This window comes from Zingiber officinale, chromosome 2B, assembly GCF_018446385.1.
Source record: "Zingiber officinale cultivar Zhangliang chromosome 2B, Zo_v1.1, whole genome shotgun sequence".
Classification (NCBI taxonomy): Eukaryota; Viridiplantae; Streptophyta; class Magnoliopsida; order Zingiberales; family Zingiberaceae; genus Zingiber; species Zingiber officinale.
Genome location: NC_055989.1, coordinates 150054010 through 150074888, shown reverse-complemented (window position 1 = coordinate 150074888; position 20879 = coordinate 150054010). Strand labels below are relative to the sequence as shown.

The 20879-nt window shown below is 37.0% G+C and overlaps 1 protein-coding gene and 1 long non-coding RNA gene across 3 annotated transcripts; both read right to left on the bottom strand.

Annotated features, from left to right (window-relative positions):
- Positions 1 to 458: 458 nt before the first annotated feature.
- On the bottom strand, positions 459 to 3003 carry LOC122047817 (reticulon-like protein B2). Its single transcript, XM_042609302.1, has 5 exons — positions 2722 to 3003; positions 1421 to 1601; positions 1196 to 1337; positions 1045 to 1114; positions 459 to 952 (listed from the first exon to the last, which is right to left on the bottom strand). The coding sequence occupies exons 1-5, from the start codon at positions 2909 to 2911 to the stop codon at positions 783 to 785; spliced, it is 753 nt and encodes a 250-aa protein (XP_042465236.1). The 5' UTR covers positions 2912 to 3003; the 3' UTR covers positions 459 to 782.
- A 12085-nt stretch (positions 3004 to 15088) lies between these two features.
- LOC122049666 lies at positions 15089 to 16986 on the bottom strand. Of its 2 annotated transcripts, XR_006131012.1 has the most exons (4): positions 16887 to 16986; positions 16710 to 16790; positions 15838 to 15981; positions 15089 to 15210 (listed from the first exon to the last, which is right to left on the bottom strand). It is a non-coding gene; the product is annotated as an uncharacterized LOC122049666 (long non-coding RNA). The 2 variants fall into 2 exon arrangements; XR_006131011.1 differs by having other exon boundaries at positions 16710 to 16980.
- Between the last annotated feature and the right edge of the window lie 3893 nt (positions 16987 to 20879).

Here is a 20879-nt window from a genome sequence, read left to right as displayed (position 1 = left end):
CCCTATATCTTCTTTGGTGGATATGGAGGAAGGGAAAGCCACAATTTGATGAAATTCCATTAGAAGTAGACTTTTTTCTCGTGAACTTCACCTTCATCGCCACAGCCCTTCTACTCGATTCTTGATTGCGACAAACCCTTTGCTAGATGAAGGCGATAAAGAGGTACGCCCGGCTAGTTTCTTTGGCAGTTCCCCAGATTTCTGAGACTGACTTGCTCCGAGTTGCAGCGACGATCAGATAGATATGCTATTGCCCAGCACCAGAAAATGCAATAAGTTTCAAAAGCTTCGCCGGTGCAAACAAACAAGATGTGGTAAAGACCAGAATTTATAGTCTCTGATAATTGCAATCAAGATGTGGCAAGAATCGATTGCAGACCCTCAAACTTCACTAAAAGAAGATACTAAAAAGGAGTATCCATAGCCAAGCACACAGTCAAATACGCAAATTCAAAGCATACAGAAAAAAAGGGAAACAATAAGCTTTAATCATCTGTTTTTGATTCCCTGCATAATTTACCAACCCATCAATTCTAATTCTAACACCACTCCAAGCAAGCATAAATATTACATGTATATTTGCAATACCGCAAACGATTTAGGAGAACCCACATTAACAAACAGAAAAAAACAAGAACCGGTCCCAGCCACGACACGACAAGTTTCAAAAACCAGTAACTCGGTTCAGCACTGAGAGACCGAAAGTAGGAACTAAAGCACGAAAAAGATAGCTACTGTTGAACATCAGGACACCATGCGATACCATCTTTTTTTTTTTTGTCTTACTGGGATTTTTTGTCTTTCAATGGCCCTTTTGGTATCTTACTCAGATACTTGGCGTGAACCACTGCATAGTGCTTCTTGAATTCTGCAGCTGCCTTCTCCCCGAATGCATCGACTTGGTCTTCATATTTGTCATATAAGAAAGGCACGGTGTGAAGCGTGATGAAAACTGCAAATAAAAACACAAAGAATAGGTTTCAGCTGCCAGAGTAAAGGTATGCATATATAATAGGAGGCAAGTAAGAAATTTGAAGGTTGTACCGATATAAAACAATGTCAGGAAATTCGTGCAGTTTCCAACGATTGAAATAACCCATAGACCAGCAATAACCTGTGTCCAGAACATGAATTGGGGCAAATACAAGAAAATCGATATCCAAATCTTCTTAACAGAACAAATTTAGAAGCATACAGCAAGGAATTTCTTCAGGTCGCGTCCTAATGCAATTTCCCTTAAAACAGCAAGACTCCTGTTGATTTCGTATCTCAGAGATAGGGCAATTTTCACTGTCAGATCTTCAGGAATGCTCACCACAGGAATGTGAGGCCGAGACCTACCATTAAATAAACAAAAATAATCAATACGAGGATTCCATGTTCAAAGACAGTAAAGAAAATTGAATAGTAATGATCTTACTTGTTAATCAAGTTAGAAGCATTGGACCAGAGGAAAATGATAGCAAGGGTCAATATAAGGGAGTGGCAGACCAGAGTAAGCAAATGATATTCCATAAGCTCAAACAGGATCCAAATTGCTGTTGCCCCACCAAGCACAGCAGCCGAAGCTTTCTTGTCCTTCCATAGAAAAACATCAGCAGCTGCAAACGACTAATATAAGTCAAATCAACAAAGAAATATTTGGATCAGTGAATCATTGAAAAAGACATCAGATATATCTTCTGCTGAAGGATGACTTTTCATGATTAACTATATTTGAAATGTTTTTGATTGGAAAGATGGTTGAACTGAAGATTGAACCGTCTAAGACCAAAGATGAACTAACTAATTGAATGCTGGCGCCACAGTTAAGCCAGCAGTGTCTAGATTAAAAGGTCTGATCAACAGAACTAGTCACACTTACAAGCAGACTGGGTTGCCAAAACTCCCAGGAATGACTACCCATGAAGTCTGCAATCAGACTAAAATCGAAGTACAGATTAGGGAACACATCAAATCGGAGAATAAATTGAAACTTCATGGTGCATGGGATCACACTCCAAGCACCTGGAGACAGATTTTTGTGGAAGTTGAAAATGAATCCTATTAGCTCTGCAACTTAGATTCATTGGACCTTTAAGATAAAACATGATCTAGCGTTCATTAGGCATTCAAATTCTCTATACCATTTAGCACAGTCGATTTACATGATTACATCTTACCCTCATCAAAAAAAAAAAAATCATGCAACTAATTGTTTGCAGATTTTGTGACTACTTCACACAGTAAAAAGGAGATAGACACAAAGACCTAACGTACAGATCGGACTATGTTTATTTGTCTCCTTAAACAAAGTTATGGCAGAGTATTCAATCCTTAAAATGTTTTGTCTATGGTGGAAGCTGATTGCTTCTCTCAGAAAATCAAATTCGTTCCCACAATACATCGTTAACAATCCACTCAAAACTCGTCTGATGGAATATTCTATGATAAGAAACTAGGTCGTCACTTGAATTAACAAACTAAGTAAGGTTTTTCTAATAAGAACAAAAGACAATGGGTTTGTTCTTTCTTTATTTTTTTTATATGAAATAATAGGTGAAAATCCCACCGAATCCATGCAAAAAGCGATAGATCAGCCAGATCGTTCGCAAAATCCGCAAGACCACATATCAGAATAACCACGACGACACCCGAACCGATATACAACTGCAGAAATCAAATCAGGAACAAGAAACGAAAAGGCAGAAACCGTAAAGAAAAGAGAGATGAAGATCCTACGCTTTCCGCCGCCCAGGATCTGGTGCACGGGCTTCTCCCGGCCGAAGAGTCTGTAGATCTTGGCCTTGGCGGCCTCCACCGCCTCCGACGCCTTCGACTTCTCGTCGTCGGACGAGGACGAGGACGAAGAGCCGCCGCCGCGATCCTTCTCCTCTATCTGCTCGATCAGCGTCTCCTCATGCTCCACCATCGCCGGATCGCCTCCCAAAACCTCCTCCTGTCTTCTCTCCAATCTTCAGATTCGCTTCGCTACAACTACCAGACGAGTAAGGGGACGCCTCCGTGGGACGTGGCCTTGTATTCCTGCCACGATGCGGCTCCGAGATGGGATCAGGACCGTCGAATCCAGCAAGCGACGAGAAGGTTCTAAGGCGCTCCTCCGTTAACTAACGTCGCCGTTACTTTTGCTGGCCCAGCGGGACGCCCCCCCCCCCCCCTTGGTCGAATAGCGACACGTAGGATGGTGGAATATTCCAGATGGCATGTCGGCGAGGGAGCTCGATTGAGATAAGATTCCTTTCACACGATCCGCATAGCTTATCGTCTGCGTTTAATTGCATGCAGTCCTACGGTATTAGGACTCAAACCAAACTGCTCTGCGATCGAGTTGTGACTTGTCAAGGCCGTCTCTAACCCTTCTTGAGGTTCCAAGCGAAGGAAGAATTTAATATTTTTTTAAAATAAATCTTGACATCATATGTGATCCTGTCTGAATGTTGAATCAACGGATGTTGATCACAGGACGCTCCTCGAATACTGACGTGGATCTTCAACTGGTCACCAGAAACTCCGACGAACCTGCACAAAAGTCGGGCCGGGAAGGGGTTCCCGGTGGCGACCCTCCGACGCTCAAGTCAGGCAAGCAGATGAAAAAGGTGGCTCCAAAGGTGTAAAAACGCGTACCTCCGACGAAATATGAGGCTCTTTATATAGGGTGGTGAAAGAGCTCTTGCACGCCCTCCGAGGCGCATACGTGTCCGCAACCCATACCCCGGTATGTGGCTGTCAGAAAGCTTACCTGACCCATACTGCTACAGTCAAAGCACGTCCTTGATGGGACAACGGAACCCCATGTTGCGTGATTTGGAGTATGACCATATCACGAAGCATGCCAGCTGTCAGAAGATGTCCCTTGTCTTTTTCCCCGAACTCCTGCCGTGCGTCCGACTGGACCACGTCCGCCTTCCGTCCGACCGATCATGTATGATGGTACACTTGGGAAATTATCGGTAATGTGTTTTGTGGCGACTGTTAGCAGTATGCTTCATGTCTTCGGCCGAGCGTGTTGTCCGCTCGGCCCTACGATCTTGCCCCATGAGCGCCGCCCGGTCGGTCAGCCCCCTTTCTCCGGTCGGCCTAGCTGGTCCGACCTTCTTCGATGGACCGCCCGGCTCTTTGACTTCCACATGGCGTTGACCCCTTACAACGAGGGTCCCATGTTCTTATCGCCGGATCAATATGTGTAAATAAAAATTTAATATTTTTTAAATAAATATTATTAGAAATATTTAATTTTGTTATTTATAGTAAAAGATGAAATTTATCATTCAAACAGTCCAACACGATATCATTACGGGGAGAGTATTTTTCTTAACTTTATCAAAATTCGACATATTATCCATTATAATAATATCTATCTCGTATTAACCAACTCAACCATGTACCAGATATTTAATTTTATTAGTAAAATTTAAAATGACAATTTCATATATTACCAACGATTATTTATACAATTAGAAACAATAACTAATTAAGTCACCTAGCAAAAACTTTATCTTATATCAAACATCATTTTTTTTATTATTAGTAAAATTTTAAAAATAAAAAATATTTTATATTAACTAATTTATAATCAAGAAATAAATTATTGTAAGGAAAGTCTCAATACAAAGGTAAAATTATTATGTGACCTGGAAGAAATAGGTTCGTGTGCTATATATAATCATTACGTATAATAAACTCTTCCTCAGAATCTCATATTGACGGGAGCTTCGTAAATTAAACTGTCTTTTTTTTTTATCAATTTTAATTTTGATAAGTTATTAATAAAATTTATTTAGCTAAAAATATTTAACTAGAAAATATCGATGATGGATTATTAAAAAATAATAAAAGAAAATTAAAATTTAAGAAATAAATAATACTACAACATTAACATGCTTTGGACTTTAAAAGTATTTTTATAAAAAAATATCAATTAAGTATAATCAATAAATATTTTTAATTTATTAACAACATTTAATTTTGATTAATAAATTAAAATTTTATCAGTAAAAAATTTAAAATTACTAATTAAATTTTAATAAAAAATTTAAAAAAATTACCAAATAAATCTAATTTTAATAGTAAAAATTAAAATTATCAATTAAATCTAACACGAATAAAAAAATCCAGATTTAATCTATAAAAAATTTAAAATTTTTACCAAATATAATTTAACTAGTAAAAATATAAAATTACTGATGAAAATAAATCTGGATTAAAATTTATTTTAACCATAATTTTAAATATTTAATATCTAAACTCATATGTTTTTAAATTAATATTCACATTTAATTTATATATATATATATATGTAAAATTTATGGGCCCCAATATAATAAGGGTCCTAGGAATATGCTTTAATGGCCTATGCCTTGAGTCGGCCCTGCTTGTCACTGTCGCCCACGTAGCTGTCATCGTGCAAACCGTGCCAGATATGTTCAATCAAGTCGACTCAAAATTAATAATATAGTTGATTATAGCATAGCTCGTAATTTTTCCAAATATTTTTTTAGAACTTTTAGTTAGATTCTTAAAATATTTATGACGATCTCCTTCAACCAATTTACTATTACTATATCTCCCTCATTCTCAATAATCATGTTGCGTAAAATAATACAAGTATACATGATATCCTTCAAATTATACTTGTACCATAATCGTACTGGACCTAGCTCTTATCATTGTCCATCGAAATTAGAGCACTCCAAATATTCCTTAAATAATTTTCTCTTGGGATCCTGGGGACATAGAAAGCTCTTGACGAAACTAGCTCATTCCGGATGGATCCTATCGGTCAAATAGTATCCTTTTGTATATTGTGTATTATTAATCGTAAAATTAATCTCGGGTGCATTTCCTTACAAGACGTTGTTGAATAAAGGTGATTCAGTAAACATTTTGATATCATTACGCGACCCTACAATTCTAAAAAAGGCATGTCATATCCATAAGTTTATAGATGTGACTACTTCAAGCACAATTGTTGGAACGTCGTGATCTCCTCGAGTAAACTGGCCTTTCTAAGCGACGATATAATTTTTCCATTGTCAATGCATACAATCAAGACTACGCAACATGCCAGGGAAGTTGTTCATGCATTTCAAGCAAGTGTTGGATATCAACATTATTAGGTCTTTTCAAATATTGAGCTCTGAACACTTTAATTACATGTCAACAGAAGTTGAATAGTATTGGATGGTAGTTGTTTCAGTAATCCGTAAATATTCATCAGAATGATCAACATGGACTCTATATGCCAATTGACAGATAGTTGTCGTACATTTCTGAAGTGGCAATAATTATTTTTTTTCCCATCGCATCAACCTTCCATTGAAAATATTCTGAAAGCATTTTTGTTCATCTATATCCTCCGCATCTTCCCAGTGGCGGATTTACATGGGGGACATGGCCCCCCATCTACCGTGTAAATCCCCCTATATATATATATATATATATATATATATATATATATAGGAATTTGATATCCTGCACGCTCGCACAGTGCGCGAATGTGCGCGCGCAGGATATCTCTGGTTTTAGTGTTTTTTTTTTAAAAATTTGAATTAAAAAATAATAATTAAAATATTTTTTAAAAATTTTATTTTTAGGGTTCAGGCTTTGGGTTATAGTATCAAAGTTATTTTTTTTTAGATTTTACCTCTAGGGTTCAGGTTTGAGTTATAATATCAAAGATATTTAGGGTTCAGGCTTTGGGTTATAGTATCAAAGTTTTTTATTTTTTAGATTTTACCTCTAGGGTTCATGCTTTGGATATAGTATCAAAGCTATTTTTTTTAAAGATTTTACCCCTAGGGTTTAGACTTCCCAATTGGGTTATAATGTTTAGTAAAAAGAAAAATTAAAAATGAAATAAATTTAAGTATTTATGGAGTATTGTAATGTTGTTAGGAGATATATTTATGTATTAGGGATTTATATAAATAAATATTGATTTTTTTAATTAGAATAATTTTAAAAAAATAATTGAAAAAAAAGTCGGATATGCTGCGCGCGCGCACAGTCGCGCACTGTGCGGCGCGCAGCATATCACGACTATATATATATATATATATATAATGGTGAAAGAGTACAATATGATGAAATTAATCTTCCTTTTTAATATATTTTAATATAATCGATGGGAATGATAAACTTATTAAATATGCTATATAATTTTAGAGAAAAATATTTCTTTTGGGTGTTTTTTTAATTTACTTGATAGGAATTATGTTGGAAGTAAGACTATTTTAAGAGATTGATAGTTACAATAAAAAAATTTTAATAATACTTTCATTAATAAAAGGAAACTGATCATTAATTATATACAAACATTAATCTCGATATTATTAATAATTTATTACTATATAGAAATCTTTTCTAATTTGTGATATAGGCATTTATCTCGATATTCTCCAATTCACTCTAAAATCATTATTATTACTTTCACTGTAAATTGTGCCATTGTCGATCGCCAAAATTCAAAATTGATTACATATTTAGAAAGTCTGCAACCTAAATTTTCTATTCGTAGTTTGATACCAAAATCTTGAAATAACATCGCAACTTGAGAATGGTCGTTGGCCCTTGTTTCTGTTGGAGCAATCCCAATGGTTCGTGGGACCATGTGTTTTGGTGTTTGGGCAAAGAGTTTAAGTTAGGTTTACCCTTGTTATTTGATATGTGTACTTGAGTTGTGCAGGACTACAGGTGACACATGTGACTCAGGTTGATGGCTTCGGGTCCGGTGAAGGATGAAGCATTCGAGGGACCGTGGACAAGGCAGCAAGGACAAGGGCCGAGGGAAGCGACTTCGAGGCATACGCGAAGGATGGCATTGGGACGAGCCGTGGGCTTGGATGCATCCGAGGGACGAGAGCCAAAGGAAGTAGGCTTGAAGGCAAGAGGGCAAGGCTGCAAAGAAGAGTCAAGTGAGTCGTGAGGGTCCGAGTGCGAGTGAAATGTACTCGGGATGGGAAACCCTAAGTTTAGGGTTGTACCAGTCGACTGGTACTGTAACCAGTCGACTGGTGGTGAGCACAGAAGCTCTCTGTGCCTAAAGCGGCTGGGACCAGTCGACTGGTCCAGGGACCAGTCGACTGATAGATAGTCGTTGAGAGAGACGTTGGGTTGGCACCAGTCGACTGGTGCAAGGACCAGTCGACTAGTAACGGGCAAATCAGCAAGGCTGATTTCCCCAAGCTCTATAAGAAGGAGCTTGAGATGGCCGGTCAACCTGACTAAATTAGACTTGGTTAAAGTCTAATTAGTAGTCACAAGAGTTCTCAAGTGTTTGTGGAATCCAAGAGGTCTTGGTGTGTTGTGGTGAGGTTTCTCCACCCACAAGGAGCGACTTGAGATAGCCGGAGTTTCCGGGGGCTAATCCACCGAAGGATCGGGATCGTCCACCTTACGGACAGCCGTGGAGTAGGAGCATCATCTCCGAACCACGTTACATTGACGTGTATTGGTTTGCTAGTTCTTTTCTTTGTCTTTAGCTTTCGTATTCATTGTTTTAGTATTTGTATTTCCGCTTGCGCACTAACGAATACGTAGGAAGCGAGTTTTGGGGGTGCCGTCTATCCAACCCCCCTTCAAGCCGGCCACCGATCCTCCAACAAGTGGTATCAGAGCGAGGACGCTCTCCATTGGACTAACCGCCAAGGAAGCACAAGATGACCGGCTTGATAGAACCGCCAAAGTTCGATGGAGGAAGCTTATGGGACATCACCTTTTGGATGGTGAAGATGAAGAACTTCCTTGAGACGGATTGGGACACAATGATGGTCGTCGAAGAACCATTTGAAGTTCCAAGAGACAAGAAAGGAAAGAAGCTCCGAGACCGACATTGGACGGAAGAGCAAATCACACGGGCAAAGGCAAATTCAAAGGTAATATCAATTTTAATTGATATTTTGCCTAATGATGTGATGAGTCATGTAGGTAAATACGAGAACACCCATGAATTGTGGAGTAAAGTGAAGAAATTTCCATGGGAGGAATTTTTGCCTACACAAGAAGAAGAAGAAAAATCCGAAGAAAGTGATGGAGTGGTCCAAGAGGAGAGGAAGGACCAATCGGATGTGGAGCCCAAGGAGATGGGTCTAATTGCTCAAGTTGAGGACGAGCAAACGGAAGTTGAGCCATGCTCAACATCCGAGGAGGAGAAGGAAGATGTAGCATCATCGACATCCTCAATGGTTGAAGAAGAATCCAAGACGGATGAAGAAGAGGTCTTGGAGGTCAACCTAGTGAGCACCTCCACCGAAGCTAAGTCAAAGGACCACATCGTGTGCTTCGGGTGCAATGAAAAGGGACACTACAAGAGTAGATGTCCTTTGGGTAAGAAAGAGGTATATCCTAAACTCAATCCAATTCATTTTGAATCTAATTTGAGTTGTAGGAAGAAGAAAGAGAAAAAGCACATTAGATGCTTCACGTGTGGAGACATGGGACACTACCACACCAAATGGCCAAAGAAGAAAGAGCTCAAGAAGTTGGCGCATTTGAAGATGTGGGAAAAGAAGTGGAGGAAGAATGGAGGCTCATGTCAAGGGGGAGCTCCAAAGGTAAAGGGTAAGGTAAACCCTAATTTAAATTTGAAGTCAAATTTAAATTCCTCCATGCATGCTAGGAATAATTCTTATTATTTACCCATGCAAAACCTTGGATTTAAATATCATGATAGGAATAGGGTAAATGTTAGAGATAACCCTAGGAGACCTATGCATGATAGACCTAGGCAAGTTAAATTCTCATTACCTAAGGAGAAAAAGGTAATGGAGAACCAATGCATTAATCCCAAGAAGGGGAGACACATGCCTAGGAAGGGTAGGTCTAGGAATGTCCAAGGTGGACAAATTGACTCTAGGGTTAGGAACCTAGAAAGGGAGAATCAAGCTTTGAAGGCAAAGCTTGATGGTTTAGAGAAATTCCTTAAGAGATTCAATGTTAGATCTAAGGGATTAAGTATGGTGTTGGGTAGCCAAAAACCCAACAATGATAGATCGGGTTTGGGATACCGATCTAGTCCCTCCAAGGTCAAAAGGAGACCATGTGCTAGGGTGGCACATGATAAGGGCAAGGGAGAGTCGTCCAAGGCCAATAAAAAGAAATATGCTAGGGTTGCATATGATTATGGCAAGGATGATGTATCCAAGGTCAAGAAGATAAGGAGATCTTCTAAGGGACATCATTGTGGTATAGCCACAATAGATGAGTCACCTAGGGAGGTGGCTAAGGTTAAGAGCTCTAGGGGGAGCTCAAAGAGTCAATTTGGGATCCATGGCCAATGGATCTCAGGTGCGTTCTACTTGGGGGTCTAGAGGAGCCATGGAGTGTGCCAAGTGGTTTAGAGACGGACTTGAGTCTCAAACCTAGGGATTTGGCACACATGGATTGTGTTTCATGCAAGAAATATGACATTTGGGGTCATATAACATGATAATTGGTTTTGGATGTATAGATGCCATATAAATCAATGCTAGGGATGCATTGTGGGTTGGTATGGGCAAATACATCAAAAGGAAGCCAAAACTAGGACTTTAGGTCAAGGTTCAATTGAACCATTTAGCTAGTTTTGGATTTTGTGTCAATCTTGGGGTTGGTGATAGATACATTTTGTAATGTATTTTTCCCAAGTAGACAAGGGTACAATAGACATCTCCACAAAATTTGGAAATTTTTGGAGGTCTAGGGAATTACTGGTGCATTTCTGAAGTTGGCCTGAAAAGGCTGATTTTTTCAGAAAAAGGATACCAGTCGACTGGTGCAGATACCAGTCGACTGGTAACAATGTTTTTTAGCACAGAATGGTTCTGTAAGCTCATTTTGACGAGGGCAGTCGACTGGCACTTGGGGCAGTCGACTGATACCAGCCTGAAAGTGTTTTTCAGCGCTGTTCTTGACCATGTCAACTCGTTTAGATGTATGGGATCCAAGGGGGATTAATACATGAGTTTAGGGTCAGTTTGGATGATAAGTTTTCAACAATTGGGATATTGTTGGAGAACTTTTTGGATGTTAGGCAAAGGGGGAGAAGTAAGGTTTAGTTGGGAAAATCTTAGTCCTTTTGCGTAGGGGGAGCCTTGGGATAGGTTCTTAAAAAGTCCGTTGTAAAAATCCTAGCTCATTGGGGGAGCATAGGTGTAGGGGGAGCCTTGGGATAGGTTCCAATACATGATACATTGTTTCGGCGGTTGCCAAGTGTGTAGCCTTGGCAATGTAAGTCCATTCGGCATTATAAGTCCAAGTGTGTAGCCTTGGCATCGTAAGTCCATTCGGCGAAGTAAGTCCAAGTGTGTAGCCTTGGCATCGTAAGTCCATTGTATTAGCATGTTGATTTGCTATTTGTTTTCCTTAACTTAAACGTATTGCCAAACACCAAAAAGGGGGAGATTGTTGGAGCAATCCCAATGGTTCGTGGGACCATGTGTTTTGGTGTTTGGGCAAAGGGTTTAAGTTAGGTTTACCCTTGTTATTTGATATGTGTACTTGAGTTGTGCAGGACTACAGGTGACACATGTGACTCAGGTTGATGGCTTCGGGTCCGGTGAAGGATGAAGCATCCGAGGGACCGTGGACAAGGCAGCAAGGACAAGGGCCGAGGGAAGCGACTTCGAGGCATACGCGAAGGATGGCATTGGGACGAGCCGCGGGCTTGGATGCATCCGAGGGACGAGAGCCAAAGGAAGTAGGCTTGAAGGCAAGAGGTCAAGGCTGCAAAGAAGAGTCAAGTGAGTCGTGAGGGTCCGAGTGCGAGTGAAATGTACTCGGGATGGGAAACCCTAAGTTTAGGGTTGTACCAGTCGACTGGTACTGTAACCAGTCGACTGGTGGTGAGCACAGAAGCTCTCTGTGCCTAAAACGGCTGGGACCAGTCGACTGGTCTAGGGACCAGTCGACTGATAGATAGCCGTTGAGAGAGACGTTGGGTTGGCACCAGTCGACTGGTGCAAGGACCAGTCGACTAGTAACGGGCAAATCAGCAAGGTTGATTTCCCCAAGCTCTATAAGAAGGAGCTTGGGATGACCGGTCAACCTGACGAAATTAGACTTAGTTAAAGCCTAATTAGTAGTCACAAGAGTTCTCAAGTGTTTGTGGAATCCAAGAGGTCTTGGTGTGTTGTGGTGAGGTTTCTCCACCCACAAGGAGCGACTTGAGATAGCCGGAGTTTCCGGGGGCTAATCCACCGAAGGATCGGGATCGTCCACCTTAAAGACAGCCGTGGAGTAGGAGCATCATCTCCGAACCACGTTACATTGACGTGTATTGGTTTGCTAGTTCTTTTCTTTGTCTTTAGCTTTCATATTCATTGTTTTAGTATTTGTATTTCCGCTTGCGCACTAACGAATACGTAGGAAGCGAGTTTTGGGGGTGCCGTCTATCCAACCCCCCTTCAAGCCGGCCACCGATCCTCCAACAGTTTCATGCCGGAGCTACATTTGAACTTGTTCGTTATTGTTGTCTCATCAACCACTGTGTAACCTAGGACGATGATTTCTAAGTAAATTTTGACCTCGATTTCAGTCCTAAATTGAGAATTCGGAGGTTGTTCAAGGGTGTTCAAATTTTGACGACAATTATTGTTGTCACTTAACATGCGGCCCCTCAAATTTAAAATTTTGGATCCGCTCCTGCATCTTCCTTCAATTAATTTATCCAGAATTCACGGAACATAAATCGATTTGGATTTTCAGTTGATGCGGATAGTGCTGGGGCAGAGAGGGAATAAGAGGAAGAGGAAGGGTAATTTGGTCTTTTGGCTTTTTGAGGGTTTGTTGTATTAAAAGGCACTGCTCATCGTGTTGTAAGGAGGGGGCTAGGTTCGTTTCAGAGGGCCGCCGCCAAGAGCAAAGTGGAGTTTCTTCTTCCTCCCTCCCACGCTTCTTGCCGGAGTCGATGAGGCCGATGCCGCCGCTCTTCTTCCCTCTCTTTCTGCTGCTGCTAGACCACCTCTCAAGCTTGGAGGAGGTAAATGAGGGAGGCCCGCGACTGCTTCCAGTTGGCACAACCTCACCAGATATTCCCGATGACATCTCGCCATCGTCGTCGCCAAGGGGTTTGGTCCGCCGTCGGTAGAAGGAGAGGAGGGCGCGCCTCTCTACTTCACGCTCAGCTCCTCGCCGCACCCCCTTCTTTTCCTCTTCCCCGCAGCCAGCGCTGTTGCCGGCTCTCTATTCTCTTCGTGATGCCACCGCGTGGCTGACTTATTGCCGCCCCTCTACTTCTCTGTTCTCCCAACGTGGCAACGCCTGCTCCAGCTCCTCCATTGCCTCTTGATGGCGACCCCCGCGAGCAGCCCCTTGCCAGCAATCCTTTCTTCGTGTCGACGCCGTATTGCCGCCTCTTTCTCACGCCACAGCCCCTACGGCGGCTCCCCTCCCGTCCGAGCGCCACCTCTGGTGGCAGCCCCATAAGGATCCACAGTCTTCACCAGCCCACGACGGGGACCCACGACTCGGGCCAACCGTATAGTGTTGCTGTCATTGTCGGTAGTCTCCGCGCCGATTTCCTACTGGTTCCAGCTTCGTGTTGTTGTATTTCGGCCTACACGCCGCTATGATGTGTCTGGCCTGCGCGCCGATATTGTGTCCCGGCATGTATGCCGACGTCATCTCTCGGCCGACGTGTAGCTATTATCTCTCAGTCGCGATTGTTCACCGGATTCAAGTCACGCTCGACTCCCGACAGACAGATTTGGCTCCTCAGCTGATACATTCATCCATCCTTCGGGGTTATGACGACTCGATCAGTATCCCGACCGGCTCATCCATCCATCCGAGGGCGCTCTTCCGGGGCCGGGATATGTTCTCGTACCCTTTATTTGTGATTTATTTCTCTATTATTAGCTGGCTGCTTATATGTTCGCGGGATTCACCTCGAGTATCGAGGTACCAGGGATCAGGGCAACCTGGTCACTGGTTGCAGGTGTTGTTGACCAGAAGATTTCGGACAAATTGGTCAACATACAGGACAACTCACCATCCGGGTCATGGAGATGCGGTCAACCTTCCAGACACGTCACGCCGGCAGATCCATCTTCTTAACTTTTCGACGGGATCATCAGTCATCCAGTCTTCTAAAATATTTTTATGGTTGAAAGAAATAGAAAATTAGAAAATGATACGAACAATGAAATATTAAGACATATTTATATAAAAAATTTTAGATAAAAAAATAATCATTGAATAGTCATGGCTCAACTATTTAAATTCAACGTTTTTTGCTTTTTAAATATTTTAATATTTTTAAAAGAAAAACTAAAAAAATAAAATTGAACGTTGAAACAGTAAAACTCTAGAGGTTATTAGATGTGTATTATTTTTTATAATAAATATTAAAAAAATAATTAAAAAAAGGACAACGATGGAGTTTAAAAAATTTACGGAGCTGCTCTGTCGCTGGTTCCTCCCTCAAGCCACGTCACTAATAGGAACTTCCATTGATGATGTTCTAATAGCATCCACAATTCATTAAAAAAAAAAAAAATTAAAAATAATATTTTTTTTGTGTTGTCTATATGATTGGAAAAATATTGTTAAAAGCATTATTGTTAAAAGTCCATTCAAAGACAACACTTAAAAATATTGTCATTTTTTTACAAAGACAATACTTTTAAAATATAAATTTTTTTAATAAAAGATAAATATATTTAAACTATTATTTATTATATTTACACCATAAATTTTTTAATTTAACCCTTATAAACAATACCAATTAAAATATCATAAAAGTAATGAATCTTCTTACTATTGAACTAAAAATATGTCCTACAGAAAATATGTACATAATTCATAAACTTTAGATTATGTTAAGTCTATACAAAAATAAAAACATCTTTTTTGGATGGAATAATATTATATCTTTTCAGAGAATGATCATAAGTCCTGCTTGCTCTTTGCTTTGAATATGGTAATTGGTAATATTACATCTTCTCAGAATGATCACAAGTTCTTTTCATCTTTACTTTGAATCTAGATTTAGTCATAAGCGTCGACAGTGTGTTTGCAAAATTACCAATCACCATCAAAACAAGCAATATTCCACAAATGATGACCTGGAAAAAGAAATTGACGAAAACAATTATTATAAGGTGCATTTGATCAAAGAAACAAGTTTGCACAGAGCTCTTGCCTGCCACTCCCAGGTTACACCAACAATAGTTGTACGTAGTAGCAACAAGCCAACAAATGCTTCAAATTTCCATGCTTTTGCAAAACATAAGCCTGCAGAATGGAATAGATTATTGAGATCCAGTAAGATTCAATAACAGAACCATCTGTTGTTTATTAAAAAAATCCTTATTTTGAAAAAGAAATAAGAAGATGCCAATTAAAATTTGTACACATGTATCAAACAATCTAGATGAAAAGAAACCCAAGTTCAATGGAAATGATAATGAGAACGCAACATAGAAATGATTTTCTCAGAGGAGGGAAAAGTTAAGAAGTGAACAAGATCTATATAACTACATTGACTTACTAATTGACCAAATCAAATTAAATGAGAGACTAATTAGGAGCATGCCTGTCCAAAAATTGCAAGAAATAAAATAATTGTATAGTTTTTTAACACTAAATCATTTTATTTATTCCTAAATAGTTTGGTTCAAACTAATCTGTCTGATTAAGATTAGCTTGCAATTATTTTATATTATTGTGTGAACTGATTTCAAATATTTATTTTATTACTATTTTCAACTTTTGAAGTCTATTTTCTAAAACATGAAAATGTTCTAAGAAGATTTTTCTAGCCAAACTCACAGTACAGAGCAAATTTGGTTATGATTAGAAAATAATGATCTATCAGGAAACATCTCACATCAATGAAAAGAAAAAGAAATAATTCCTTACCAATCAAGAAAATAAGTAAATTCCTCCTTGGGCCTATAATTAGTGTTGCTCATTCCACTGACAATTTCTAATGTCACCACACCAAAACCATATACATCTGCTTTTGTCTATCAAGTAACCTCTCATTGCATACTCTGGAGCCCTCTGCAGGAGTTACAAAGTTTACATAAGGTTAATATGATTCCTTCATTTCAAAAATGTAATATATACAACTCAATTCAGAGCAATATATACAACTCAAAGTTTGCATACTCTAATTCAGAGCAATGTATACAACTCAATCTGATGCCTTCATTTCAAAAATGTATCTCTCTCAGTGAACCGACGTCATTAAATTCCATTATCAGGATATTACAAATAATCTAAAGTTGAAATACCATAAGAGAAAGCAATGAACAAATATGCACAAATATTCACAACTTTTGGCAATAGCAAGCCTTTTTTATATATAAATGAAATATGCACAAATATTCACAAGTATAATAATGCAATTCATGGACATGCATCCTGCATAAACAATATATCAATTTTTCAATTTTAAAGGATGCCCAAATACTTACATAGAAACATGACATTTTGCAAGGAAGTTAATGCTGTAGAAAGTGCTGACCATTTCAAGTTAATGCCTAATGTGCTATGTGCAAGTCCTGGCAATCTCCATTTTAGATTAAGAGAATAAAATGTAAGCCCTTTGGCCTCACATTAAAGAGTAAAGTTCTAAAGGTCAATGCTAAAGAATCCAAGAGAAAATTGATTGGCATAGGCATAAATTCTTTACCAGATCATCCCTGTCAATCAAGTTTAGATCAACATCAGAAGAGGAAAAAAAAACGTCTTTCAAAACATAGAACAACTTTAAGGAAAAAAATGACCTAATTGACCAAATTCCTTTTCTGGGAGCGTAGGAGCCAGCCTCGGTAGAGCTCCAACTACAACAGACTGCCTTGTGCTTCCTGTAAAGGTAAAAAAAAACACCAGAAATTTTGAAGACCCCGACCTACGCAGCTGGATACGGACAAGGATGAGCGAAAGGAAGCGCTTGAGAGTACTTGGAAGAAACGGGAAAGCAAGGTGAACAGATGAGAGAGACGTTGAAAGAGACGCGAGGAGCTCGGGAAGGGCCGTTCCTGGCAAAGGATTGGAGAGGGCAGCTTGCCAGTGAAGAAACAAAAAAAAATATATCAATAGATAATATTTTTTTTAAAAAAAGGCAATATTTAAATAATAATAATTTTAAGTTTTTTTATGCTTAATAGTATAACTAACCCCTAAATCTTGAAAATAAGATTTTATTGACATAATCGAAAATCTAAAAAATATCAATAAAAAAAATGAAAATAACATTGGGGCGGATGAAATCCATGATTTAGGGTTTAGTATTCATAAAGAACATATATACAACGTTATTCTACTGCGAAGACAGTTTAGTAATCTTAAAATATACAACTTCTTATAATGATAATGTGAGATATGTTGTTTTGGAAAATACATCTCAAAATGTTTCTTATTATTCTCAAATTCAAATGTTGTCTTATTATAGGTGAATCTATAAATAAGTCAAAAAAAAGGTGCAAATTACTATTATTTTAAGATTTATTGATAAATAGATCTTTATTACAAAAATATTTGACATTGTCCATGTGAAAAATATAAAATCATCTATTATGAAAAATGAAATTTGTGATATTCTATCTTGCAATAACCTTCTCATACAAAATATTAGAGGGTGAGATCACGTGCTAGTTCTATGCAAGGAGAATAGAATGATTAATGTCTATTAAACATTATTTTTCACACTTTTGTTATAGTAAATTTAATGGGTTCTTCTTCCAAATGTCATGATCAATTTTGTATTGCTAAAATTATAGAATTGATATCTATTAATAAATTTTAATTTAGAAGGAAAAAAATCAAATTTGGGCATTACAATGTTCAGAAGATACATGATGGGACTCTCACTTGAGGGCACTTTACAATTTACTTATTTTATTTAATCTCATTATATTTGTTTTAAGTGATATCATTAATGACAAAATAATTTATTTGGTAGAGCAACAACGGATGTGACTTATGATGTAATGCTATGATTTGAATTTGTGTTTATATTACATGTTATTTTTTAGTCGTTAGAAATCATCAATGATTTTTATCGAATTCTATAATATAAGTTTCATATAAGCTTCTCGTCGATTAGGTAGAAGAGAAGACAACCTAGTAAAGGAAATGTTACCATAAAAAATCGTCATCGAATTGATATATTAATTCACTAGCACCATAGATTCAATAAATTACAAAAGATGTATTATCTATTTAATGAAAATATAATAAAATTATGAGCTATGATACTCATCTAGAATTTTCATCTAGAAAATTCATCTAGATAGACACATAAATGATGGAACCCACCATTTCATTTTTTGTGGGCCCATCATTTATGCATCTATCTAGATGAATTTTCTAGATGAAAATTTTAGATGAATATCATTTCTCTAAAATTATTTTGGCTCAACTCAACTTTAATCCGAGATAGGTACAAATCATTCAGTTACAATTACGTTCATAAATTTATTGAAAAGTTTTATTCTATTAATTTTAAAAGTAAAGAAAAGTTACATATAAAATAGGAGCTTTTTAAGATACATTCGGTCTGATCAATATTTCCAAAATGTGCCAACACTTAGATTATGCCAATTATTGTCAAAGATAAGAAAGAGAGTTATTCTCTTATGGGTTGATTGATTGATTAGACTTACATATTTTGACTCTTCAATTTCTACGCGGAACGTGCATTTTAATTATCTAAAAAGATTAAAAGGATTATTAAGATGTGATTGCGGAACTAGATGAAAGAAGAATTTTTAACTAGTTCATTATATTTATATTTAAAAAAAAATTGCTCAACGTCCGGTACGGAATCAATTATTAATAAATTTAAAATTGTGAAAAAGGTCTAGCAAAACTAAAAAGGTTAAATATAATAAATAAATTGGTAAATAATAGTTTTTTATATTTATTTTTAACTTACTAATTATATCATAATGATTAAAGTATCATAATGATTAAAGTATTAATTTTAATGTTTTTGCAGGTTTTATTGTATAAGTTATTTTAAATTATAAATTTATTTTAATGATTTTTTATTATAGTAAGTTAAGACGTGATTTTTATAATTATCTTTTTGTTAAAATTTAGAATATGTGTTTCAATAGAAAATGTTATTATTTTACACATTACATTAGGTATCAATTACTATATCTATATATATATATATATTTTGATAATTTATTCTAATTTTTTTTTATATATATATATTTTTTGATAATTTATTCTAATTTTTTTTTCTCGCCTCTCCCCTAACTTAATTTTCCTTGCCTCCGTTCGAACTCTTGACCATTAAGAATTCTCCTACAAAATATTTAATTCGTCAATCGATCCTCCATCCCTACTTTCTGATCTCTTCTATCGATCTCACGTACGGATCATACGATATGATAAATAGTGATATACTTATCGCATAAGATTGTGAGGTCGAATTGCAAGACTATCGAGCGTAAATCCCTAGACCATGTGCAACTCACCTCACCACCACTTGCCCTCTCAGTTGTCGTGATTTACCTCCCTCGTGATGACCTCGAGTCGGGTACGGCGAGAGTGTTGGGGGCGAACGATTTCGCCTTTTGCCACATGATCTCTCCGATCTCTCTAAGGGTAACGAATCTCAATAAAATTAAAGGAAAAGTTATTTCCATACGGTCCAACTATAATTTTTCGATTTACCTCCTCATAAATAGTCGTAGGATCGAATATGTGGAGTCGTTTGGGTGGCGAATTCGACTTTTTTGACACCATAATATTCGATCTCTCAAGTTCGATATTATATAGTTCATCATTTTTTTAATATTCAATATTTATTTACGATGCAACGGAAGGATGTCAAGTTGTCATCCAGACACTTATGGTTCGATCCTTAGTTATGACGTATTTCATCATAAATACTTGCTAATGTATCTTATGGTCAGTTTACTTGAGAGAGTGTTAAATAAAACTAAGGAAAAAATTTCGTCGTTAATTCATTAAAATTTTTAGAGAGGAGAGTAAAAAAGATATATGTATCCTTTTTAACTCATAAAATTATATCGTATATTAAAAAATAACACGTGTACTCATGTCCATACTTTTAAGTAAATAAAGCATATAGCATATGAGGACAGATCCTCTGGTCCGTAATTTATGGACCAGGGGATGTCCATTATTATAGACCCTTAATTTGGATGGACCCTACCAATTTAAAAATGAACTCCATCCAAATCAATGACTCTCATACAGTGGATCATCTTCTGATCCACAAATTATGGACTAGAGGATCTCTATAGATAGCATATAGCATATTAGCAGACTGACCGAGCCGGACATCCTCCCTCTCCAACTTTAAATCCTGGGTTATAAATTAAAGCAAATTGCTTTTTCCCCCCGGTCAACGCGCACCCCTCCACTTCCCCCTCTCTCATCCGCCAAAAAGACGCATGTAACCTTTGTTTTGTTTTTTTTTTTTCTGATTTTTTTTTTATTTTTTTTTCGGAACTATATAAGTATGATGAGAGTTAATTTTTTTTTTCTGATTTTTTTTAAATATTTAATTAATTTTATTTTAAAATTTTTTTATTCATAGTTATATATTTTAATTTTTTTTTAAAATTTCATTTTTAAAATTAATTTTATTTTTAATTTTTTTCATTCATACTTATATATTTTAAATTTTTTATTTAGTTTATATATTTTAAAATTTTTATTTAGTTTAAATTTTTAATCAATTTTATTTATTATTTTTCATTAATATTTATATATATTTTTAATTTTATTTAATTTTATTTAATTTTATTTAGTTTTATTTTTTAATTAATTTTGTTTATTATTTTTTCATTAATACTTATATTTTTTTAATTTTTTTAAATTTTTATTTAGTTTTATTTTTAATTAATTTTATTTATTATTTTTTTAATTTTTAAATATTTATTTAATTTTATTTCTTTAATCAATTATGT